The sequence below is a fragment of the Hemicordylus capensis genome, chromosome 5 (assembly GCF_027244095.1).
Source record: "Hemicordylus capensis ecotype Gifberg chromosome 5, rHemCap1.1.pri, whole genome shotgun sequence".
Taxonomy (NCBI): Eukaryota; Metazoa; Chordata; class Lepidosauria; order Squamata; family Cordylidae; genus Hemicordylus; species Hemicordylus capensis.
Genome location: NC_069661.1, coordinates 72011898 through 72039028, shown reverse-complemented (window position 1 = coordinate 72039028; position 27131 = coordinate 72011898). Strand labels below are relative to the sequence as shown.

General features: G+C 42.4%; 1 protein-coding gene across 10 annotated transcripts in view; it reads left to right on the top strand.

The window, feature by feature from the left end:
• The window catches only part of MARCHF1 (membrane associated ring-CH-type finger 1), a 236564-nt gene that overhangs the window by 176366 nt on the left and 33067 nt on the right, over nt 1-27131 (top strand). For 9 of the 10 annotated variants that reach the window (XM_053256287.1, XM_053256289.1, XM_053256286.1 and 6 more), the window contains 3 exons: nt 1005-1084; nt 1376-2134; nt 12228-12408. In XM_053256287.1, coding sequence (XP_053112262.1) covers nt 1005-1084; nt 1376-2134; nt 12228-12408 — 1020 coding nt within the window. The remainder of the gene's footprint in view (nt 1-1004; nt 1085-1375; nt 2135-12227; nt 12409-27131) is intronic. The other variant, XM_053256292.1, reaches the window with a different exon arrangement.

The window sequence follows — 27131 nt, the reverse complement described above, 5'->3', positions numbered from 1 at the left end:
TAATTACAGACCTTCCCTTGGCTTTCTGGAAAGCTGTTTTGCTAGTAAGCGTATAGGAACATAGGAAACTGCCATATACTGTCTATCTAGCTCAGTATTGTCTTCACAGACTGGCAGCGGCTTCTCCAAGGTTGCAGGCAGGAATCTCTCTCAGCCCTATCTTGGAGAAGCCAGGGAGGGAACTTGAAACCTTCTGCTCTTCCCAGAGTGGCTCCACCCACTAAGGGGAATATCTTCCAGTGCTCACACATCAAGTCTCCCATTCATATGCAACCAGGGCAGACCCTGCTTAGCTATAGGGACAAGTCATGCTTGCTACCACAAGACCAGCTCTCCTAACCACAGTGGAACAATCTTCTTATTTTCCCATCAAAACATGCTTTGCACTCAGCAGGTTAGTCAGCAAATTGCTGTGACAACCTTGTGATGGGACATGCTCACACAGTGAAAGTGTTTTGCTTCAGGTGTTTGAGCCCATAATAGGCACTGTGGAGTTTCAGTGTGAATTTTAGACCTTCTCAGGCTCATGAATTTCACATGCATTCAATTTCTGGAAGTGAACTTGATGCATCTTAAAAATAGACTTCAATCTTCACTGTGCTTCTGCCCTCCCACGCTGTAAAGGTCCGACAACTCTGCCTCAGACCTTACTCACTCAGCACATTATCAGCGTAGCTCACTTTGTTCTGACAAGAAGCCTTGTCATTGCTGAATTTTAGCAGCTGCTATTTCCTTCACACTCTTACAGCAGATCCAGTTGCAAAGTGAAACCATAGTCTTAACGCTTGTTCCTCAAACAAAATGAAATATATTACATGATGGAGCGTACTTCCTCAAACAGATTTTGTTTTTGCAGAAGCTTCCTGTGTTTCACGAACTGTGCATATGTGAAAGCCTGTGCAGCTATTCAAGTTACTTTTATTTGAATCATGTGGAAAAGCAGTAAAATATCCACACTTTATTTTATAGATAAAGATTCCAAATTATCTAATTTCTTTCAACAGGCAAGCAGTCCTACCACAGGGACAGCTCCCAGGAGCCAGTCACGGTTATCTGTCTGCCCTTCTACTCAGGACATCTGTAGGTATGTAATAATAAATAAGTGCTCCTACTCTAGTTGATACGTAGTCTTCTTTATCTACTGATCCATAGCTCTTGCTTTCGCCTAACCCCCCTTCATGGATTTACACTCTGATCTAGTTTTTGTTTGTCAGTTTCAGTGTGGTGTTAGCCTTTCCATTTTTCTTCCTATTTAAATCATGATTAATTTTGTTTTCATTTCTGTTTCTCTTATTTATTTTATTGCTCTCTCTCGCTCTCCCTCTCTCTCTCTCTCATTTTCCATCCATCTCCTTTGCCTTGCTGCTTTGTATAGATCTCCCACCTTGCATGACATATCCGAAGATAATTTTGAAAAATCAACCCCTGTCATGGTGCTGACTTCGGCTAGTAAAGAGCCTAGTAAGAAACAAGTGAAGCGAAGGGTTAGGCGGAGGAAGGAGACTGTGGAAAACCTTGAGCCCACAGAAAGGCAAAGGAAAGAGAATGATGGCAAATTGCACTCCAAGATTATAAATCCTAGATGGAATGCCTTGCACAAGATGTCAACCGATTCATCCTCTTCAGATGAGATTCACTGGGCAATGATTAGAAAAAGAGAGAGAGCTAAAATGCCCAAGAGAATGAAAAGACGGAGTACTTCAAACACTCAACCAGATGGGTCTTCCAGTAAGAATGCCATTGAACTTGTCACAATGGACACAGATAAGGGAAAGAAGCAAGAAGTGGCTGAGCCTGAAGGCCATGCTCTAAATCACCGGAGGAGAAAGATTTCAAAGTGTCGAGCAACCTGTCCCTCGCTGTCTCCAGTATCCTCTGTGGAAGCAAAAAGCTCCTTGAGACAATGTGGGAAACAAAAGGGCAAGTGCAGCTGTGAGGACCCAGGCACTGCTGCTTACATTAGACGAGGCAAAGCAAGCAAGGAGCAAAGTGGTTCAGAAACAGGCTCAGGCAGTAAGAGTTTGTCAGTTTCAGAAAATGGAACACCTGCTGGGACAGGGCCTGCTGCGACGGTGGCTGTTCAGAAACCTCCTGTGTTGTATGATGATTGGTCTGATGATTTCGAAGTGTGCAGGTTTGTCTCCTAATACGAAAGGAATTGCTAACTGCCATAAATTACATAGAGGAGTGTTCTGGGTTGTTTTTTCTTCCTGCTTCATGCTGCTGTTGGGAGTCCAGATACATATAATCATGCTTGGCATTGAACAGCAGCACTTAGTTTGGGTTTGTTACAGGCTTCAACAACATCAGAACATATTGGGTCATTTTTAAAATAGGAGCAGAACCACAGTAAGGGATTCCTTCCTTCCTAAGAGTGCTGGTTCTGTTTGCTGAAACTGTGAGATGAAGCAAAGGAAGAACACTGCCATATATAAAGACTTCTAATATTCTGGTGATATATGGATTATAAATTGTATACGAGACCCAGTTTCCCAGGCATAGCTCATGAGCCTATATTTTATTTCTCAGTCTACAAATTAATTATTTCTCTGACAATTCAGGATGCTTTTATTTATGTGGGGAATGCCCTTCTTGCTTGTGTAGCCCTCCTCATACGTTACGGGCTTGTGGGTGGCAGGTGTGTGTGGAGAGAGTGTGCTGGCTCTAGTCTAGGCACTCCCCCTGCACTGATTCATTCCATGTCCTTGGCTCTTCCATGTTCTAGAATAAGCCTCATGCTGGCCCCTCCAGGGTTCTAAATTGTGGGGAGAAATGCCTTGCAGTCTGGGCTTTTCACTGCAGATTAGTACTGAACTCACAGAGGGCCAGGGTTTGATGCCAAGGAGTTCATGTTCGGGCATGGCTAGCTAACACACTTTTTTGACCCTCTATGGGGCCTTAACATCTGAAAAGGGCTGCTGTGTCTTTCTAAAAATGTTCTTTTCTCTGTAGGCAGTGTGTCAAAATGTGCCATTCTTCCTGCTGTCTGTTTATGGCAGAGCAGACTCTGGGAGATCATATGCAGGCTATGCTTCTTTACATGGCTTCATTTCTTAAGAATAGTTTGGAGTAGATCTGTGGTGGTCACAATAATCTTCAGCTTAATATAACTTCCATAAAGTGGTCTTTGTCCAGTGTTTGGCAGGCATGTCGCAAAAACCTAATCTACTTTTCTGTATTAATTACTGATAAGTGAAGCAGAGACCAAGATAAAAGTTACATTGGTATTGTATCGTTTATATTGCTGCACATCATAAGCATGGAGTCGTTCATTTTATAGGGTTTTTTCTTGCTTCTTTCATGTGGTCGGGCTCCTGTAAATGTATGGCAGAAAATACAATATTTGCAGGATATGATATCAAACTTCTCTACAATTCATTAAAAAAGAGCATTCCCTTGGGGAATACAATAAAAGAGGAGGATTTCAACCTAATATCAGAACATTAAATCAATATAAAGCTTATCTGGGGATATGAAGGCTGTGGATGTTTTGTTTGTTAACTCCTAGTTTTATGATGTCAGTTTATACTTTTGGGAGGGAAAGTTAGAATCATTAGAATGTTGTCATGCAAATTAATGCTATATGGAGAAGTGTCTTTTCTGACTAAAATGCCAGGGATTACAGTTTTGGGCTGTGGTAACAGGCTTTGCTCCCATCCACATCCTCTCACTGATGAAAACAGGAACATGCCTGTAAGTGTATAGGGAGCCTGGCCAAACAACCTAGGAGGCGTGGTATACAGTTCTGACCCCAGGCATGCCACAAATGGAAAGCAGGTAATAAAGCGCATGCAGAACATGTTACTCCAGATTTCCAAAGCAGATGAGCACTGACATTACACAGATGAAAACAGGGATACACTTGTTAACAACCAATTTTTTCACTGCCCAACCTTCCCAGTAGGGTTGCCAACATTCCATTGCCTGAATACAGGACACAAGTGTGTGTGTGTGGGGGGGGGATCTTAGGGGATCTGTGGGTAGGGTCATCCTAGAAGCCTGAGTAGCAATGCATTTGTAAAAACAACAAAACAAGCCCCATGATTTCACAAAGCTTCTTGTTCACACAGACTATCCCCATAGAGCAAGCATCAGGTGAAAAATTAAGAGAATCCCCCAGGTTTACTTACACACACTACATCCCCGCACCTTCCCTACTGAAAGGCATTTTTATCTGCAAGAAGTGGTGAGTCGGTTAGCAGGAGTCTGTAGGTCTGTTTACATTTGACAAGTGAACAATTAGCAACTTGCAAGATGTAAATAAAACCAGGCAATTGCTCCTGCAGGTTTGCAGAGCAACTGGGGCTTCGTGAACTTTGTTGTTTCTTTTACATTATAATCTGGACTTCACCCAGATTTCAGAGGGCTCCATGCAAATGCATTGAGGGATGAGGGAGAGCCCCAGGCACTGCCAATAATATGGGGAAAACAGTATCTCATTTGGGACAAAAGATTTTTGCCTTAGATATGGTATAATACGGGACTGTTGGGAATGCTACCTCCCAGCCACCGTTACACACATTGCTAAAGAATGGATTCTACTTGCTATATGCTAGCACTGGAAAATGCCTTAGTGCGTCCTGCCCACTTACTGTACATATACTATAGTTATAATGTATCCACACACCCACTTGAAGATTTAATTTTTAGAGACTCTGAGGAGAGATGAATCCTGAAGAATGACAACTCTAACAACTTGGGCGGTGAGGGGAAGAAGAAAGAATTAAAAAGGCATCCACAGAAGGCAAACATAGGGACAAAACAGGAGCAGATATTTAGCAGGAGCAGATTCTAGAAAACAGTCAGTAAAGGGATGGTTGGAGTCTATGCCATTTGAGGAGATTTGTTTTCTTGCTTATTTATTTATTACATTTTTATACCACCCTATCCAAAGGCTCTGGGCAGTGCACAACAAAACAAAAATTAACAATCATAAAGCAATCAACTTAAAAACAAATTTAACAGTTTAAAACTATTTAAAACATGTAAAAACATTCAAGAACCATCTTATGGCACTGCAAAATAGTTGTATGCACTATATATATTTTATATAGTTAATATATCATTAGGCATAATATGTTGTAGTTGAAGGGTTTGCAAACTTCCTGTTATACAGTGTGCAGAAATCTAAATAAGTATTAATAGGAAGCAAAATGAAGAAATCCTTATGTGCTCTGCAAGTACATAAGGAAGCTCAGAGTAGTTCCAGTTTGCGTTTTACTGGCAGCAATTTATCAGCAGCTGCAGAACTTCCTTTGAAACATTTGAAATTTCATTTTCATAAAAATGTGAAAACATTGCAAGTTACTGAAAATGTTTTTAAAACAACATATAAAGAGTATTTGCATAAATCATCTTATTGTGGCACCACAGCTACTAAGTAAGCATCACTCTTGACTGCCCACAAAAATGCAAGATCTCTGCTCCCAGGCTATAGGCAAGTGCCTCAGCTGTGCACTCTCCCACCAATCCAGCTCTGTGATTAAATTTTACCCAGTGGAATGTGACTTTATTAAGAAGTAGTCTCATGTTCAGAATCCTGGATGACCTGTCCTTCCCTGCAATGTGTGAAGTGGCCTTTGGGTGCAAGTATAAACCATATATATAAATTTGCCATTTGATTCTGTACACACACATGTGCACTCACCTCCAGTGCACTTGTCCCTATGGGCTGGCTGGAATCACACAATTTAACCTGTGATTCCTCCCCCAAATGCCCCCTACACTTTGCAGTTGCAAATTGGCCTGCATGCTGGTTCAGAAGCTGAGCTCTCCAGCACAATGATATATTTTTTGACATCGTTGCATGTATCACCACAGGAGCTAGTGAGTACATCTAACAGAAATGCTGCAAAATCTGCTGCATGCTAATTTTTATTGCCAGTAAGTTATCTTACTTGTTAAAGTATCAAAGAACAAATAAGGGAGAAAAAGATTTATGACCCAATAATCCTGACTCAGTTTACCTGTTTGACTGTAATGAAAGCCACATCCCTGCATTGAGTCAAAAGCCAATTTGTAGTCTGTTTTCTGATAGTTATCATTTCCTTTGGAATGAAGAAAAAAATGCAATAAAATATTCATTGAGAAAAGAGAAGGGGATATGTACTACACAGCCCCATCTGAAAACTGTACGATTTAATTTGCATACCAGGTCTGAAAGACTACAGACTTTTTTTGTACATATTTTTTTTAAAAAATACAGTGAAATTTCAGGATATTAGGCAATAAGATATATAAAAAGAGCTCTGGTAATAGTACTGCTTCTATTTGAACGGATGTGACTGCCCTTCAGTGGAATAGATTTCAAAATAATGTTGAATGCACAGCATAATGTAATATACTTAGTCCTCCATTAGTTAACTATTGCCCCATAGCAATAACCATTACTGGGGAATTGGCCCATACTTACCTTTGAACTATATTACTGCTGATGCTACTATGAGAAGGATGGGAGAAGGACCTAGTCACATCCAGCCAGGGCATGTGACTGCTTGACCATTCTACTTGAGCCTAAAAGCTACAGAGCTGAATTATATAAGGAATCTAGGTTACTACTTGCTTAGTTGGTATTTAAGAATATTTATATACCACCTTTTCAACAACAAAAAAGTTCTCAAAGGGATCTGCCTAAAAGAAATTGGAACATAGGAAGCTGCCTTATATCAAGTCAGACCACTGGTCCATCTAGCTCAGTATTGTCTACACAGACTGGCAGCAGCTTCTCCAAGGTTGCAGGCAGGAGTCTCTCTCAGCCCTATCTGGAGATGCCAGGGAAGGATCTTGAAACCTTCTGCATGCAAGCATGCAGGTGCTCTTTCCAGAGCGGCCCCATCTCCTGAGGGAAATATCTCACAGTGCTCACATGTCGTCTCCCATTCAGATGCAAACCAGGGTGGACCATGTTTAGCAATGGGGACAATTCATGCTTGCTACCACAAGATCAGCCTCAGGACTCGCAATCTAAAACGGAATACCAGGGATATACTAGTGACAGGCATTGAAGAGATGTTCTTGCTGGTGAGTCCCTTAGGGAATTTTAGGGATGCTCTGTTGGGGTTAGATTGGAATAATTGCTACATCCCTGGGTGGGGGGAAGTTTCCTGTTTGCCCAGTTAGGGGTAGATTAGGTTAATAACTGAATAATTCAGTTCTGAATAATTCAAAACTGATGTCAATAGCATTTAACCTTTTTCATATATCTACCCTGTCTTGAACTATATTTGAGAGAAGAGTAAGGGGGAAACCCTCATCCCATAAAAGGTGCCTCTTTGCCCAGTTAGCAAATAGATGGTTCCACTGACTACTCTGCTATATCTGACCAAATATTGACAGTCAGACCATAGTTTGTAGAAGTGAATTGAACATGGAATGTGTGTCCTTATGATTGAGTATTTCTACCTTAGTGCAACTCTGCCCAGTTTTTCAAATTGGTCTGTTATCCTGCAGACTTGGGGTCATACTGACTGTGATGTTAGTGGTGCATGAATGCACTTTCCAGCAGTGCTTCATTTTAGAAAGAAATTGGTCATTCTGTAAAGGGAACTAGTCCCTGCCTTCTTTCTGTATCTCTGCTTGAATCTGTTGTTCTTCCTTAAAATTATGCCGTACGAATAACTGTGATTGTAGCCACCATATGGCCAGAACTTTATGGTTATTGCAAGAGACTGTAGTATCTGGAGCAATTTGATTGCCTTCCTTTGTTTTTTGAAATTCCTTATGACGAGGTCAGATATTTCGGTTGTTCTTCCATATGCAGACACAGATTTCTTCCACTAAAATGGAACACCTTGCAATATCTCTAGTAGTGGATCTCCTTTGCCCATGAAAGCATGGCTACATAAATACGACTCAGGCATCTGCATAATACCCTTCCATTTGTCCAGAAACTGATAATGAGACTCTGAAGCTAATTTATTCTTACTGTCTTACCTATAAAGTGTTTCAATGTGATGTTTTGTCAGCAATAATTTTCTGTATTTGACCTTGTTTCTTTGTGTTCCCATCCTGTTTTCTCTGACCACCTCTCCCTGTGTTTCTAGTAAGTATGTATTCTCTGTTTTACAATAGGATATTGCATAGGTAGCTGCCTCATACTGACTTCGACCACTGGTCCATCTAGCTCAGTATTTTCTACACTGAGTGGCAGCAGCCCTCAAGGGTTCCAAGTGGATATTTCCCATCCCTAGATGTAGGCACCTTAAGTGGCGCAGTGAGGAAATGCTTGACTTACAAGCAGAAGGTTGCCAGTTCGAATCCCCACTGGTACTATATCGGGCAGCAGTGATATAGGAATATGCTGAAAGGCATCATCTCACACTGCATGGGAGGAGGCAATGATAAACTCCTCTTGTATTCTACCAAAGACAACCACAGGGCTCTGTGGGCGCCAGGAGTCGGAATCGACATGACAGCACCCTTTACCTTTACCTGTAAATACCATGGACTGAATCTGGGACCTTCTGCATGCAAAGCAGATGCTTTCTACTGAGCTATGGTCTTTCCACATTCTAGGCTGTTATAGGAGGAGACATAAATGATGGAGCTGCTATAGTGTGTGGTTAAACCCCCCCCTTGTTGTCTGGAACCTGGCATTGTGTCTTCCCGAAGTTTCTTAATTTTAGTCATCTTAAGTTTAATCATTGCAGCCATAGTGCAATGTAATTTATAAAACGAGACCATGCTTAAGTAGATCTCAAGCCTTCCTGGGTTCCTGCTCTTTTACTTAAAACTAAAGTGTGCTCCTCAACCAAACTGGCTATGATTATTGAGAGGGCAAGGAACACTCTGCACATACTCAGCTCTTCAGCCAGATATTAGAGCCAGCTCTTCAGCCAGATATTAGAGCAAATTAGATTTTTCAAGCTTGAGTTCTGAGATTCAGCAGTACCATCTGGAAATGATCCTGAATCTCAATGTCAGTGAAACTTAGCTTAAAATTAGACATTGGCTTTCCTATTTTTCTAGCTGTAAAAGTGACTTTGCTAGGGGATAGGTTTTCTCTCCTTGAATGTGAAGCAACCAGTATATACCTGTACATTTAACTACAATATTCCAGTGCATCCCTACAGAGCTGCCCTGCAAAACCTAAGGATGCCATGTGCTGCATGCAACCTGATAAGACTGGTTTTCTGCAGCTCAAGGGAGTTTTATTAATCCCCCATTATATACTTGCTTCTTATCCTCCAACTGTCTTCTTGAGCCCCTGGAGATGTAACTCGCTGTGTTGAGGGGGAGGTTCAGAGAGGAGAGTTATTAGACCTTCAGATTCTAGTAAACAATTCCTGTCCCACTTTTCAGCAGGTCACAAGATAGCAAGCTTCTCTTGAGAAGCAGTGGATGTTGGCAGAACACTTTCCAGAGCACGACCTTTCTTTACTGTTTTCACCTGCCCTTAAAGATTTGTGTGTATATTTTCAGCAGTACACTACATGGACAGCACAGGAGAGAGGCCCTACGATTAGATCTTTATTGGCACCATACTGAAATCTTTCATGTATCTCTAATAGTGACCTCCACAAGAGAGGATTTATTTCTACAGCTGATGTACAGAAATAGCCTGGTTCTGTAGCTGAAGCAACAAGCCTTTTGGTAATGGGTAAGGAGCTAGCCATGAAGGCATAAAACATCAGTTCAAGCTCTTTCCCACAATTCCTCCCCTGCCCCACAGGGCCCTGCGAGTATACATTAATTCTCTCTCTCCTTAGGCGAGCCCCATCATGCTCAAACAATATTTTTATGGGCAAATAAATTACAAACAGAACAAAAATAAACAAAAGACAAGAGCACTTAGCATGTTTTAAAGTTGTTTCCATAATCATTTCCTCTGGACATTTTTTTTCTATTGCCACACTGTTCAGTACTCTCATTACACGTTTTTAATTTATAATTCAGTCAGTGCTTTGTGTTAAGTGTTTCTACTGAAGAATCATTGTGTTCTGTTCAGAGTGGCTCAATTATTTTATTTGCCTATCCCAATGGAGTTTTAGGTTGATATTTTAGCTTTTAAAATAATTTAAAACAATTCTGACAGTGTTGGAAAAGGACTCCTGGGTACCCAATTTATTTGTCTAAATTCTAAATGGCTTAAACACAGAAGCCTGTAAAATAAATTATATATAGATGGAATTAAAATGAACAAAGCTCTGTATTTTCCCTTTGGGAAATGACTTTAATTTAAAAAGAAAATGATGTTGCTCTCTTAATGTAATGCTTTACACTGAGAAAAGTTTTATCTAAACTATAGCAAGGGGGACAACTAAGAAATTACCATTGGAGCACTGGCAAAATGATAAGGACATTCACAAAAGTTAAATGGCGGCTAGAAATATTTCTGCTTTACAAGTGGCTGTTGTGGTGGTCTTTTCATCTGGACTATTTCACACACTGCAAATTTCCTGCACGAAAAGCACTTTTATTTAGGAAACAGAGTGAAACCCAGGGGTGTAGCTATAATTGAGCTGATGGGTTCAAAGAACCGAGCTCCTGAGGGCCCTCCAGCTCCACCCCTTCCTATCTTATTCATTATCTCCCGCACTCCCAGGGGCCACCAGAGAGAGGAGTGAATATGGGCCCCCTCTCCCCTAGCTACGCCCTTGGTGAAACCTACATGTAGACTGACTTATGTAAAGATCTTACAGGGTCTTCATGCTGCTTCTTACATTCTCACACTGAATTACTTTCATTCAGCACTTTCCACACGGCAAATCCGTTTTTTAAAAAAGTTACCTTTCTGGCCAGGGTTGTTGGAGAAGACTTGCATATGCCAGGCAAACTTTCATTTTGTGAGTTTTGTATAAAGAATGTGATTTCATTTTTCAGTCATTTTGTGATTATTCCATTAATGTATTTCTCACTGCATATTAATGTGCCCAGCACATAATTTTGAACTTTTTGATTAGACAGGTAAAATGAACATTGCTTCCACAAAGAATGTGTGTGCTCTTAATTAACATCCAGAACATCTTTGGCTTTTAGTTCTTTTCTTACTATAGGCATTTAATATAGGCATTTTGCCATTATCCATATTAGATATAGGTATAGGCATTTTGGAGGAGGCCTACTGACTCCTTTCCAAGGAAATGCTTGTCCAACCATTTTTTTGGAAACCTCAAAAGAGTTCCTCAGTTCCTCAACTTCTATAGGCAACTGCTTTCTGTAGATAAACTGTAGTTTAATAGGTTAAATATTAATAACTATTTCCTAACTTTGCTTCTTTATGTGTTAAAACAATTTATTTTTAATATAATCTTAGTAGGTGGGATGAACTTTTCTGTTGGAGATTCATTCTAAAAAAATGACTCTATCAACCCAACTGCATTTTCATTTCTCTAATCTAGATATATCCATGTCTTATTAGATAGTTTGCCTTGTAAGACCCTTTTTCGTTATTCTTTGTAGCACTGCAGTGCTTGGCATATCCATTACTCATGCACATATGGGCAAATTTTATTCTTCTTGTTGGTTTACTTGATGGGAGATATTGTTACTTAAAAGCTAGCAAGAATCCTATAAATAAATAATCTGAATAGTAATATGACAAGAATAATTATGAGATAGAATTGGAAAATCACTTTTTCCCAGTTGTCATTGGTCAGCCTTTTGTGGTGCACACTTGATACTGACACTGGCCACAATCATACTGCTGCATACTCCAGAAAGGCCAAGATGCCAAATGATTACTTTTTCAATAATATTTTAGACAAGACACACACTGAGTATATCCAAAGTCTATTGTCTGCAAATCACCAATCTGTTCTTTTATTCTAAATTAAGAACAGTAGACAGGTCCCAGCCCATCTGAGCTTTGAAATATCTTTTCCCCAAGTGGTAAAGTTAGTTAGGGGCAGGAACTTAACTTATTTCCATTTAAATCAACAGGACTGAGAGTACTAACTTGGCTGAATCATGCTCAATATTTATATACATTACATAGTTTTTGTATATTCCATGTTGAGGTGGTTTTTCCCAGCATGTGAGATTAGTATTGAGTTGAAAACCGAATTTGGTACCTTTGCCATATGGCATGGAAAGGGGATGGGGGGACTCATATCTGTACCATCTCTGGGCAACGCTAAAAATGGAATATATACTAACTATGTGATGAAAGTAATACCTTTTAAGGGTGTGGTCTAAAAGACCAAGTACTTTGAGTGTTTTGAGTGTTATGAATGGCAGTACAAATATGATTAGTTTTGCTCACTCACTGTCGCTGTCCTTCCTGTCAGGATCTGTCACTGTGAGGGAGATGACGAAAGCCCCCTCATCACACCGTGTCGCTGCACAGGGACCCTACGTTTTGTTCATCAGGCCTGTCTGCATCAATGGATTAAGAGCTCGGACACACGCTGTTGTGAACTCTGCAAGTATGACTTTATAATGGAAACCAAGCTTAAACCTCTTCGAAAGGTATGATGCTAGAAATTAAATTTAGCCAACTGTGGGCTACCATAGCTCAGACCTTGACAAATGTTTTTTTTTTTTTAAGTCTAGAAGCCAGGCCCAAAATTTAGGAGCCAGGCAGTGGACACTTGACAAAATTACCAGACTTAGTGATGGACATTGTTGGGGGCGGAGAGGGTAAATGGGCTTCTTTTTATCTTTTTACAAGTAACAAGAACAGGGCTGCCTGGAACAAACAACAACTGTATTAAATAATACTACCTATGAATATCCAAGCCTAGGTACCACAGTTAAATTTCTAGACGTTATGGCTCCCTAGCATCAGGGATTTGTCAAGCCCTACCATAGCTGAAGTCATTTGCAGACGCCTACTCGAAGTCATCTTATTGGATGTTATGTTTGATATCTGCAGATCCATTGGTGTGGGGTTATTTATACCTATCAACCTTGTTTGATCCATTCAGTATTTCAGTTTAATAATATTTATTTTAAAACTATTCTCTCTCTCTCTCTCTCTCTCTCTCTCTCTCTCTCTCTCTCTAGCGTACCTGTTGCTAATCCCATGCATGGCAGTTCTCACAAGAGTTTGTGAGCGAGCTGCTGGCAGGGGGAGAGGAAGGCGGTGGCGGTGGTGGGCAGGCTTGCGGGCGAGGTGGGAAACAAAATGGCAGGGGGAGAGAAAACAGTGGTAGACGAGGGAAGAAAACAGTGGCGGCAGGCAGGGAAGAAAACGACAGGGTGGGGGAGAACTAGAGACGCAGATGCTCTGTGCCCGGCCCAGCTAGTTTAGTTTAATTCCTTAAGTATGTTTTTATGATGTGTATTTGCCAGTCATATGCTTGTACTGGGTTAAAGCGTGAGGCATCATACTACAGTACTTATAATTGTACAGTTTTTTGTCAACTTAATCATCTCTTTTAATCTAATAATGCTATTGTGACATTCTACAGAACAGCTGCAACCAAAGCTTTGGTTTCTTAGTTGAAACAAATATGTAAAAGTTAGCCTCCCATTTCCCACTACTAAATCAGCTCTGTTGGATTGCCTGACCAACAGTTTTCTCAGATTGCATTTATTCATTCTCTCTATCTACCTCTATCTCTATCTCTCTATCATATTTTTATACTGCCTGTTATGTATATCTCTAGGCGGTGTACAAAATTTAAAATATTTAAAAGTCACAAATTACAATACATGACAATAAAAACAATAGAATAAAATTATTAAGACAAGTTTTTTTTAAATTGTTGAAATTAATTCTAATTTAAAGCCTGAGAGAACAGGAGGGTCTTGAGGTTCTTCCTGAAAACAAACAGAGAAGGAAGTGCTCTTATTTCAGCAGGAAGCTTATTCCAAAGCTTATTTATTGTCTTTTCTTCCAACAGCCCCTATAACTAGATTTGTGGGGCTTCTTGGGACCTATTGGCTGATATGAATTATAGTTTAATGTGTCTGGTAGAATTTGTAGCACTACTGCTGCCGACCTGGAAGCAGCAGTGCCACCGAAGACAACACTGTTGTTGTATTTATTCCCACTTATGACAATGAGAATAAATATGGTAGCTCTACCACTGTTCTCGCCACCACTGCCTCCAGGTCTGCAACAACAGTGCTGCAAGTTCTGTTGGACACATTAGAACTGTGCATCATGTCAGCCATTGTTACTTTCATGACCCATCACTTAAACCCAGAGGTTTCCAACCTGTTGCAAACCTTCAGCTACTACCCTATAGATATTTTTATCTATATGCGTGAGTGAGTGCATGCACACACAAATTTAAATGCTACAATTATGAGCCAGACTACTCCAGTCACTTGTCTCCGGATTAAATTACTCATGAGTACGGTCACTGAAATTAGGTTTTCTTGTCCTATTAATGAAAGTATGCAGTGCTAATTTTCTGAAGCCTGTTGGTCAGACTGAGGGGAGTGGTATGCTGAGCTGAAGCATGTAGCCAGCAAATCAGGAGCAAAGGAGGAGGGTTTCCTTCCTTCTCTCTCTTCCTTTCTCTTTTGCAGTGGAAACATCACTGAGAACAGTTCAGCTTCAAGCCAGTGATCCTCAGATGAGAAACGAAAAGCACAGCTATAGCATAGAGAGGCAGGAGGGCTCCGAGCACTACCTGGGAGACCTTCAAGGGATACTAGTAGGAGTGTGTGCTGCAGTGCAGTTCAAATTTGACTGCGGGGTTCGCGGACTGCTTCATTTGAAAAAACTGGCCAACCATTTGGTTCTATGAACCAACTCAAGCCATAGGGAACAATGGGGAATCTGAACCACCCCATTATTCCCCATGGGTAGCTTCTAGGGGACACCAAAACGGGTTGGATGGTAGGGCATGGTGGGTGCTACCTACCACTGGGTCATGACCTACTGACCCAGATAAAATTCAAAAATTCATTAAATATCACCTGATTGTCCAATTGTTTTGTGGAGTGGGTTGGCTGGTAGGTAGCACCCATTATGCCCTACCAACCAACTGCTATGGAGCTACCCATAGGGAACAATGGGGTTGTTCAAGTTCCCCATTGTTCCCTATGGGTGAAATGGCACACAGTGCACAACACAGCATGCCATATAAGTTTTGATTCAACACACAGTAAAAAAGGGAATCTCATCTGTCCCTCCCAACACAGAACACAGCACATTTCAAACACAGTCCAAAAAAGAATCACTGACTTAGAATCCACTGCCAGCCACAGTAACGGGTTGCTCTTCAGTAACATCATCAGTGGCACACGTTTTGCTCTTTCTCACACACAATTATGACTTCTTACTTAGCATTGCAGCTGCCACAGCAAATAGCCACCAAGTTCAACTAGAATGACTTCAGCACATTTTGAAAGGGTAGTGCACCTTGTAAATGCAGAACCAGATTGCAGAGCACTGAGTGAAACACAAGGCCAGAGTCATGGAGCTCACAGCAGTCACCAAGAAATATCACACAGACACTGAGAGCTTCCATTTTCCATATCTCACCACAAAACTATCTCACCAACAAACCAAAGTTAACCACAACTCAAGGAAAGCAGGCACCCAAGTTCTGCCTTTGTCCCTCCCTCAGATTCAGCAAAACCAGGTAGTCATAGCAGCAATAGTGTGGCAAGCATACAATCAGGGCTGGAAATAGAAAACCACAAACTTCCTGGAGAAGAGCTTTTCTTTTTCCCCTTTGTATCTAGATAATAAGCCATGGCCTCAGATTGGCTGGGCCCCAGCTGACAGCCTGCCTGACCGACACATGTCAGCGTACCAGTCCACCTCTTCATCAGGGGCCATGGTTGGGGTGTCTGGGCAGCTTAGGGAAAAATTAACTGTAGCACACACAAACTTCCTGACTGCTGCACCACAGCCTTCGATTGGTGCTGGTCCTCGGAGCATGGGTCCATCATTATCCCAGGCCATGGTGGTGGGGTGTGTTCATTTCTCTGTGTGTCAGCAGTACTAATGGGCAGACAGTTACACATCTGGTTTGGGGGTTGACCAGGGTGGGGCATGCTGCCACTGGTGTTGCAGCCAGTGGGAGTGACCAAGAGTCAATTCGCCCTCCTCAGGATAGCCCAGCAGGGGGAGTTTGGCCTTCAAGAAGACCAGCTGGTCCACCAAGCCAGCATTCAAGCAGGAGCTATGGGTGTCACCATGTCTCTGGCCATGAAGAACAACCTCTCGCACTGGATGCTGGTTGTTGGGCATGAGAGGATCTACCAGCAACTACCAGCAAGTCCAGACAGACTTGGTGACGTGTTGCCCCAAACTGGATCAGTACCATCTCTAGGTCTGCCACCGGTTCCTGCAGAACAGACTGCTCCGCACTGCTGCAGGGTTCGGCGGGCTCCTGCCATATCCTTGGCAAGGTGCCAGGCAAGGCACCCCATTTGAACCACTGGGTGGAATGCCCAGGTGGAACAGCCGGCTGCATTGGCACTGCCAAGGACAGCATGCTGCTGGCCTGGGAAGTAATGATATGAGCCCCTGGTGGCGCAGTGGTAAAACTGCCGCCCTGTAACCAGAAGGTTACAAGTTCGATCCTGACCAGGGGCTCAAGGTTGACTCAGCCTTCCATCCTTCCGAGGTCGGTAAAATGAGTACCCAGAATGTTGGGGGCAATATGCTAAATCATTGTAAACCGCTTAGAGAGCTCCGGCTATAGAGCGGTATATAAATGTAAGTGCTATTGTTATTGCTATTGCTAATGGTGATGCTGCTGCTGAGGTTGGAATGCACATTAGAAGTAGGCGTTCCAGCCCCCTCCTCCTGGTTCAGATCCAGCCTTCTTTCATTGGCCTGCCTAACCTCTTGTACCAGGAGGTCCCTCCACTTGGGCAGCTCGTCAGGAGTGATGGAGTTGCCCTTCAACATTGGGTCACATAGGTAGAACTAAATATGCTCTGCCGATTGATCCAAGATGTTGCTGAGCCGCTCCACCACTCCGGTCCTCAGTCGACCTGCCAGGGTGCGTGCTTCCCCAGGGGTCAGCGAGGTCTTCTCCATTGTCTTCTCTAGGAGAAGAGCAGTGGGCAAAGCCTGGCTCATTGTTACTGTCTTGGCACACAAGCTATTCATGGCAACAAGGAACAGCTTGAGTATCCAATCTTGGAAATGAGCTTACAGTCCACATTCAATAGGTCACACATTCCCAAGTCACAGGTTGTGGATGGCCAGTTCTTGCTCAGATCGCGGATGATCAGCTCTTGCTCCTGCAGGTGCTGGAGCAAGAGAGAGGTGGAATTTCCCTGTGTTGGAACATCCTGAGGGATCAGGTGTTCAGGTAGGCGGAGCTCACGCTTCCTCTCCCTAAGCATCCGCCAACCCTTTTCACTCTGGTGGAAGTGGGCTCATATCTTGTGGCATTTCTCCACAAGAGCTGCTGTGGCAGCAGCAGGACCTTCACCAGGGAGGCCTTGCCGTCGCTTAGACTGAGCCTCCTTAAGGCTAAGTGCATTTGACGTGACCAGGTACAGAGTATGTGCACCATTGTTGGTGACCAGGACAGCCATTCCTCCACCTGGTGTTCAATGGCTGCCGACAGTTCATCGGCCGTGTGGTCAGTGTCCATCAGCTTCACATGCAGCACAGCTCACCCGTGCCTTGGAGGGGCTGGCCATACCACCACCAGCAGATGTCCCCTCACTCTCCTGCCGCCATCAGTGCACTGTAAGGAACAAAAAAGCAATGTGCATCCCACTGCGGGTGGTCCACAGATGCGTAGTGAAGGTGTCAGCCGTGTTGGGGCTGTTGGATGCATAACTACATCTATGGGGACATTGACTTGGGGAGTAGGCCCCTCTCACCACTGCCCACCACAACCATCAGCATCACTGCTCCTTCTGCCTGCCACTCTGCTCGTAGCTCTGCTTCGCATCATTCCAGATGTCTTGGGAGTTTTAAATTAAGGCCCTAGCTCTTTTGCAGAGAGGAAGTGCCTTTAGGGGGTGTGGGGCTGGAGCTGATCTATTTTTTTGCTATGTGTGCCACAGTGCTGCCTATAGCACTGTGGTGTGCGCGCACAAGCTATAAAAATTAAACCCCCTTCAAATGAAGCAGGCTTTATTTGAGGGAAAGGCTTTTGGCAGGGGGAGCAAGCAACAATTGGGTAAGTCTAAGGGAAAGGAGGCTGAGGATTACTGAGGCCCAACTTATCCTCCTAACTCTTCTGGCGTGCACAGTCCTACCTAAGTAACCCCCCCCCCACTAGGCCCTATTAAAAAGAAATAACTCTAATCCAAGGGTGTATGTGGGGGAAAGGACTCACCAATCCGTCGTCATTTTCTTTTGGTTTCTTCAGCTGGAGTCTGTCTGACCAGGAGCTCTAGGCAATCAGGATGAGCACACACTGGCACTCAAAAGTGGGGGGGGGCAGGCAATGAAGAGACAGATAAGGCACGTGCTCACTCTCTCCAGTCTCCAGCAGTAGGCACAGCAGAAGAGCAATGTCAGCTTAGTGATTCAGCAGGCACAGCAGCAGCTCTCTCTTCCTCCAGATCCAGAGACAGAAGCCATGCAGGCAGTGTCTGCCTGAGTCTTATATACACTTGAAATCCCGTCCTTTTTGCTTCCCCTCCCTCGTCCCACCCCGTAGCCAATGGGGGCAGAGTTAACCCTGACAACACTTGATTTTGAATGATAACAAGCCAACCAGGAGAAAGGAAATCTAAAGCCAATTGGAAGGCAATAGCAGAAAAAAACCAATCAGCAAGGGAAAAACAGACAACATGGCCCTCCAAAATTGTGCCCGCCACGCTGCTTGAACCGTCACACCGGTTCACTTCGAACCAGGTTCAATTTGGTTCGATAGCAGATCAGTCCCCTTTCCTGGAGGCCAGTCCAGTTCACAATTGAACCAGTTTGCCCTGAACTGTTGGTGCACACCACTAGATACTAGTATTGCCTGTTGGAATACTATTGTCATAACCCATTATTGCTTTAGGCCTCTTATTTTCAACCCATGCCTTTATCTCCCTTCTTTTAGCTAGGTACATTGGTCCTAGTTTTTGTTTCACTCTCCTGCTAGCTTAATAATAATAATAATAATAATAATAATAATTAATAAAAAATAATTCAATTTCTATACTGCCCTTCCAAAAATGGCTCAGAGTGGTTTACACAGAGAAATAATAAATAAATGATATGGATCCCTGTCCCCAAAGGGCTCACAATCTAAAAGAAACATAAGATAGACACCAGCAACAGTCATTGGAGGTACTGTGCTGGGGGTGGATAGGGCCAGTTACTCTCTCCCTGCTAAATAAAAAGAATCACCACGTTAAAAAGGTGTCTCTTTGCCAAGTTAGCAGGTTAGCAGGGTTAGCAAGGTCATGATTGTGTGAATGTGCTGGGGGTGAAGAGGGTCAGTTACTTTTGTCTCCTTGCCAAGCACACTGATATTTTATCACACCACACCAGACCAGTTTCAGTTTGGTTTTGTAATACAGTACAGTCCTGTGAAGGTACAGCATTTATTCTTTGAATTTCATCCACATTTACGCACTTATTATTTGCATTGCCACCATTACTGGCTATCATTTTTTGCTTAAGGCATTGCTCAGATGACAGACAGACAGCTAGGGAGTGCTTGCTCAGGCACCAGTAGGGCGGGGAGCGGTTTCCTTAAGAAGCAGGTAAGAGGGTCCTTGCCTGCTCCACCACTGGCAGCCATATGTGTGCCGATGCCGCACACTCAGGCTACAGGCAGCAGTGCTGCAGCTGTGCACAACCTTTGCTGGAGTGAGCACTGCGCCTGGCAAGGTGGCAGTGGAGCAGGTAAGGACTGCCTTACCTGTTTCTTAAGGGAACCGCTCCCCACCCCACTGAGCTGGTTCAGCTGCAGGCACCCAAGCAGTTTCAGTGCTTCCCAAAGGAGGCGCCTATCCAGCTTGTACACATCCCTAGACGGAGCCCTTAGCTTTCAAAAAACATATCTGACTTTCTGTATTATGAGGGGTTCTACATCACAGGTATTTCAGCAGTTTTGGAATTTGTCTTCACAAATTTCTAACACAATTCAAAAGAATGCCAGTGCCAGGTTCATTATGGGCCCTGTTGTTTATTCTAATTGAGTTTGGTTTTGTCACATTAAAAAGGTTATTTCTTTTATACAATGCAAAGTTAAAGCATACTTTCATTACTGAACTTTTTAGAATGCTGTGATTTAATGGAACTGAGGAAAGCTGCAAAACATGATGTTGGCTTCAGAATTGATATTCCTAAGTTTCTCAACTTTCACTTAAAACAAGAATGTTTCTAGCTCTTGTGGTTGCAAAATATGTTTGATAGTATAACAATGATGTCTGGTTAAAATATCAGAAGCCAAAGTAGCTCCTAAATAGGAGTTCCAGTAATCCACTGCAAAGCTTTCCCTCTGTGTGACCAGCAGAAACAGAATAAATTATGACACATAAGAGGTAAATTGTGTCATTTACAATGTATGTTTTACATGTTTCAGAATTTGGGTTACCTTGGTACAGAGGTATGCTTATGATTTATTTATATTTTATTTAGCATAGACTTGAAGAGCCTTGGTTCTATCCCATCCCAAATAATTGACTGTCTAATTTGTGTGAAATTGCTCTTGTCTCTGCTGAGGGGGTCAAAAATTAGTCCAAGCTGTTTTATGTTTTGCTTGTCATTGCAGAGGGAGAACTAGAGCAGTTAACACATGGATCAATCATGAATACATTATGCATTAATAACTGTGACAGTTATACAAGCTGAAATCTGAACCTACGTGAACTTCAGATGTCCCTGATTTATCTCAGTAATCTTTTTCTAAACTGTTCACTAATCCCACTCAGCCATTTGAACATATCAGATATATAAACTATTTCCTGCCTTCCTCTCTTGCCCACCCTGACTCTCTACTGCACAGACAGACTCGCCAGATTATTGCCTGAACGTTCAAAGTGGGTGAAAATCTGCTCACACTGCCATCAATAAGGTTCTATCAGCTTCTGTGGACCATATTAATCAGAAACAAGTATTCTCTAACCATTTTCTCTTGTCTGCTAGGGTTAGTTCTCTTCCACAGACTGAAGCACTTGTATCAAAAGAATGAGCATTTTAGGCTGACATGCAATGTGGTTGATTTCAGTGTGACACCCAAAGCAACCATCTGGAATGATAGGTCACAGAGACTGCACCTTGGTCCTTGTAATAAATTCTTTATTACAGCTTGACTGAATAAATCTTACAGCCAGTACTAATCTTTGTATAGGTAGAAGTGTGCACTATGGAACATCATTTCACTACCATATATTTTATAGGGCATACTCATTTCTGACTGGTTTTTGTTCAGAGCACAGCCCAAAAAACACATGGATGTATAATGGTTGTCATCACTGGGGGAGTGAATTAACCTTAGTGAACATCATTCTTGACTGACTTCCAATATTTTATTTTATTTTTTAAAAAAAACTTTTGTCTTGAGTTCCACAATGTGAATTTAAAAGGGTAAATAAATAGTTGCCCTATTACTGCTATGAAGAAGTCAGCATTCCTTCAGCTGTGCCTCTGCACCTGAAACCATCTGCCAAAATAAGGGAATAATCTGTACACGAGTGATTTCTTGATATTCTGTGCATCCTATAATGTTATGGCTATGTGATCTCTGCTACCAGCACCACACACAAAAAATGGCACCAAGGTAATCAAAATTTTATGTCAAGAAATCTGAATTTTGTATTCTGCAAACCTGCATGATATTTTCCTCTACTGAAACGTTTACTCCCCAAGTTTCACTATTAGTAATGTGGAACGGGATAGGCGCTTCACAGAACATTGAAGCTCTGTATTCTGACCACTGGCAATCTTATTCAACCACTTCTCTGGTTTTTGATACTTCTCAAGCATTTCTCACCAGAAGTTCTAGAACCTTGCTTTATTTTAATGGAAACTTTAAAATCTTAATTGATCAGATCTCCTTTTCCTGAGAAGTGGACAATATCACCTCGGGTGCCAATGATGGAGCTGCTCTGGGAAGAGCATCTAGTTTCCAAGTCCCTCCCTAGCATCTCCAAGATAGGGCTGAGAGAGATTCGTGGCTGCAACCTTGGAGAAGCTTCTGCCAGTCTGTGTAGACAATACTGAACTAGATGGACCTATGGTCTGACTCAGTATATGGCAGCTTCCTATGTTCTAACTGAAAGTCCTAGATATAGTAGTATACATAGCAAGGAAGCACCAGTAAAGTGAGAGAAGCAAGCTAACAACGAATTGCATTGGTGCCCCTTGGAAGGGGCAACTCTTCCCCAGTGCTGTGCAGCCTCAGGGGCATATTTTCTGGTTACACAGAGGACTTCCTGGGCAAGGCGAGTTCCATCAAAAATTGCCCCTTCTCCCGTGCACTAGTGCAGTTAGTTGCGAAGTGCTGTGCTCCTCTCACTACACCAGTGATTTTTTGCTCTGTAGGTTAGCCAGTGCCATCAACACACACTTTGGTCTAGTTCAAATGTTCCAACAGACTATGGTTTATTGGATTGTGAATGCAAGCATCTATGTTCTCTGCTCCTTCCTTCATGCACAATGGAATCATGGCTTGTTAAACTACAAGTTATGATTCCTGCGTGTCATCTAAGCCAGGAGCTGTGACTTAACTATAATTTACTAACCAAGATTTTGTCTTGGTTTCTTATCCTGAGGAAGGAAAGAGCATACAGATCTAACAAACCATGGTTTACTGAATTGTCTGAGCTCAGCCATAGTTAGCTGTGTTCTCTGACTCATTAATACAAGGTAATGTTACAGATCCTCTCGTTTTTCTTTTCACACCAGGAGGAGAGTGATCTGTCATATGTGAACTCCCCTGCTTATCAGCAGAGGCCCTCCCATCTTGGCTCTCCAAAAGAGGGATGGTGGTCATAGCTCAGTGATAGAGCATCATCTTTGCATGTGAAAAGGTATTTTTCTGGCATCTCCAGGTAGGGCTGGGAAAGGTTCCTGCCTGAAACCTTGGAGATACGCTGCCATTCAGTGTAGAATACTGAGCTAGATGGGCCAATTGTCTTACTTGGTATAAGGCAGCTTCCTGCATTCTTATCCATCCATTTGACAGTGAGACCTTCAGATAAGCAGTTATGGAACACATTGGTTCAATGCGTAGATTTACCTGACCAACAAAGGAAGTATTTACAGTGGCAATACAATGACTAAACCATAAAATAACAACATACTATATTACACTATGCTTCAGTTGTAAAAACTTCACACTGATAATGGAGGTGACTTATTGTGTTGTCAGTGCTTTAATATTAGGGTGCCAGAGCTTAATGGTGGTGATTGGCTGTGACTGAACTTCTCTCTACTTTTGATGTGAAGGAGACTCCAAAGAAGTAGGAGAATTTCTAGGATGCACAATATTTATACATAATTCATGGCAGAATTTTGCTCTAAAAACTTAAAGTTTTGTTTATGTAGTATGAGCCCCTCCTCCCCCCCCACTCCTTTTGTAATGTATTTATTCATAAATATTCACCGACTGCTTAACTGACAGCTTTATTTTTTAAAAACAGATGTTCACTGTGTCTTTGCTATTTGCCTTGCATTCTTGGCCACCTAAGTGTTGTTTATGCTTCCTTCTGGAAGACCTACTTACTGAACAGCAGAATTTTAATAATGAAATTTTTCTTGTAAGAATAAATATTTTGTGCTAGAAGTGTGAAACCTCAGGGGCTTGCATTCATTAGCTACATAAGAGTGTATGAAGCCACAAGATTTCTGCTGCTCACTTCTAATGATCAAAATAGTAACACCTCAGTTCACTTCTGCTGTGCGCAGTTCTATTTATTAGCTATCATCTAGACTAGCACTGCATATGTGCAACAGTGCTGACTTCCAGACTAAGGCTGTGCCATGACGTGGCGAAAGGACACCCCGCTTTTCAATGGTTATCTCCTTTCCTCTGAAGCCTACTGTGCATCTGAAAAATGTATCCCTGAGGGTCATACAACATTTTTGTATTGCACAGTGGGCTTCAGAGGGAAGGGGAGATCATTGAAAATGGCCCCTTCCCCTACTTGCACAACAGCCGAGCCTTAGTCTGGCTACACCAGCACGGAGATGGTGTCTGGATGTTGGTCACTATTCTTATCAATTAAACCAAGCAGCCCACCAAGTATTGTTTTGAGTAACAACTCAGTCCTGTGTATTGTGGGAAGTAAGTCCCACTGTGCTCAGTTTGGTTTACTCCCAAGTGAGTGTGTGTAGGATTGCAGCCTAGAATATTATTTGCGGTTTCCCAAGTAGATCTAGACATGGTCTCCACTGAATCAGTCATAATTCTCAGGCATTCATTGAGAATAAATAATATGCATTTTATGCAGTTTAGCATAACTGCTAATACTACCCTAGCTTATTCTGAGTGCAATAGGCAGAGACCAGTGCAGAACACAAAAGAGATGGCTCTTATCTGCTAGCAGATCTGCCTAGGGTTCCTTTCAAAAGATGCTGGTCCCAGCCCCGGGAAAGTTAGTCACCTACATCCTGTTGAAATCAATGAAGCCTATAGTTGATAGCAGTCAACTTATTTGAATGGAACAACTAATTCTGTGCTTAGATGCTACAACGTTGACAATCTGCTTTTGCAGCCTTGAAAATATACATATTTTCCCTTCTAAATAAGAAAGCTGTCCAGAAAGCTAAATTCTGTACCAGAGGCCAAATTCTGATGTACAGAGTAGACATGAAGCACTAGCTCTCAGTTTAGAGTGGAAATTGAAAGGTGGCATTCTGCATCTTTCTTTTGCCAGTGCCTGCGGATAGCCATTGCCCTTACCAGATGATAGAAGTTTGTTTCCAATATAATTGGCTTTATCATAACATCCTCGTAACATTCCCAGTGCTGCTCTCTTTTAGCTAGTAATTACATTGAATCTAGGCTTAGACTGTTATCATCCTGTCTGCCTTCGTAGTTATCACAGAAACAGGCTTGCCATTAAAAGGAAATTATTTTAGCATGATTGATGGAAGAAGAAAAAATGTAGGTTTTGATCTGTTATGCCTCAGACCAACAACCTGTCTCAGTTACTTTCAACAAAGCAGAAGGCATCAACCCATTACAAGGTAAATCCATATCTAATAACTATAAAACAGAGTTATGTCTAGGTCAGACTGTCGGACAGTTTAGTTTGTGATGTGAATCAGTATTGCCCCAGATCTTTGCCAACCAAATTCTTGACTGTTTCTAGTATTGAACAAAATGTATATTTTGCATTGTATCAATACTGTGCTTTGAATTAACGTACATAGATTAGGAAACTTTTTTTTTGGACTTACGTTTGACAAAAGGCCCCCTTCCTGTGATTTTTCCCCTATCGTCTTCATTGTCAGTGGCTTTGTAATAGTTTCATTTGCTTTGATTGATTGATTGATTGATTGATTAAGTGCCATCAAGTTGGTGTCGACTCTTAGCGACTACATAGATAGATTCCCTCCAGGATGATCTGTCTTCAGCTTGGCCTTTAAGGTCTCTCAGTGGTGCATTCATTGCTGTCGTAATCGAGTCCATCCACCTTGCTGCAGGTCGTCCTTTTCTTCTCTTTCCTTCAACTTTGCCCTGAATTAAGGATTACTCAAGAGAGCTGGATCTTCACATAATGTGTCCAAAGTATGATAGTTTGAGCCTGGTCATTTGTGCCTCAAGTGAAAATTCTGGATTGATTTGTTCTATAATCCATTTGTTTGTTTTCCTGGCTGCTCATGGTATCCTCAAACATCTTCTCCAGCACCAAAGTCCAAAAGTGTCAATGCTTTTTCTATCTTGTTTCTTCAAAGTCCAGCTTTCGCATCCATAGAGTGTCACGGGGAAAACCATTGTCCAAACGATTCTAATCTTTGTAGGTATAGACATGTCACGGCATCTAAATATCCTTTCCAAGGCCTTCATTGCAACCCTACCAAGTGCTAGTCTGCAGCGTATTTCTTCACTGCTGGATCCTTTACTGTTGATGGTCGATCCTAAAAGGCCGATCCTAAAAGATGGTCGATCCTAAAAGGTCGATCCTAAAAGCTATCCACCACTTCAATGTCTTCATTGTCAATTCTGAGGCTGGTTGCTGTGCCCATTGTCATTAGTTTAGTCTTCTTTACATTTAGTCGTAGTCCTATTTTTTTCACTGTGCTCCTTGACTTTTATTACTAGAGCTTGCAGATCATCTGCATTCTCAGCTATCAGAGTGATGTCATCAGCATAGCGCAGGTTATTGATGTTTCTTCCTTCAACTTTGAAACCACACTCATCTTCTTCCAATCCAGCTTCCCTCCATATATGTTCAGCATATAAATTGAATAAAGGAGAACGTATATAACCTTGTCTAATTCCTTTGCCAATCTGGAACCAGTCTGTTTCACCATGTGCCTTCTGGACTGTGGCTTCCTGTCCTGTGTTTAGGTTTCTCATGAGAACAATGAGGGGTTCTGGGGTGCCCATTTTCCTAAGGATATTACATAACTTGACATGGTTGACACAATCAAAGGCTTTTCTGTAGTTAATAAAGCACATATTGGACCGGGTCTCATGATCAGTGAGACCCGATTTTGTCTGGTGAGTGGGAAGAGCGGACTAAGCCCGCTCTCCCCAATCACGAGCGGGCAGGGAGCCCTGGGTGGCTGGATCGGCCACCCACACGATGGCCGGCTCCAATACGGAACCGGTGGGGGGAGCGGGGGCCACGTGGCCCCCGCCAGCCTCAGTATGCCCTGCGTGAGCACGCAGGGCATACTGGGGAGACCCCCGAGCTGGGAGGCTGCTTTTAAGCCTCCCGGCTGGGGGTCTACTCATGAGTAGGCGCAGCACGAAGGCATGCTGTGGCTACTCACAATTGCAAAAAGCAGGTTTGCAGGAGCGCTTGCTCCGCAAACCTGCTTTTTGCCAGGGGTTCTCCATTGATTGGTTCCCTTCAAAGCAGTTCCTGATGTTATCCTTGAAAATGGTGTGTACATTCGCAAGATCATATTATGGAAGCTGGATAGCTTTGTTTTTCCACTTTAGCTTGACTTGGAACTTGCACATGAGCAGTTTGTGATCTGTTCCACAATCAGCCCCCGGCCACATCTTTGCTGTTATAACTGAGCTCTTCCGCCTCCTTGTACCAATAATGTAATCAATTTGTTTTTTATGTTACTCCATCTGGTGATGTCCATGTGTATAGGTGCCGCTTTGGTTGTTGGAAGAATGTGTTAGCACTGAAGAGATCATTGGCTTGGCAGAAACTAATAAGTCTGCTTCGTTTCTGTTTCC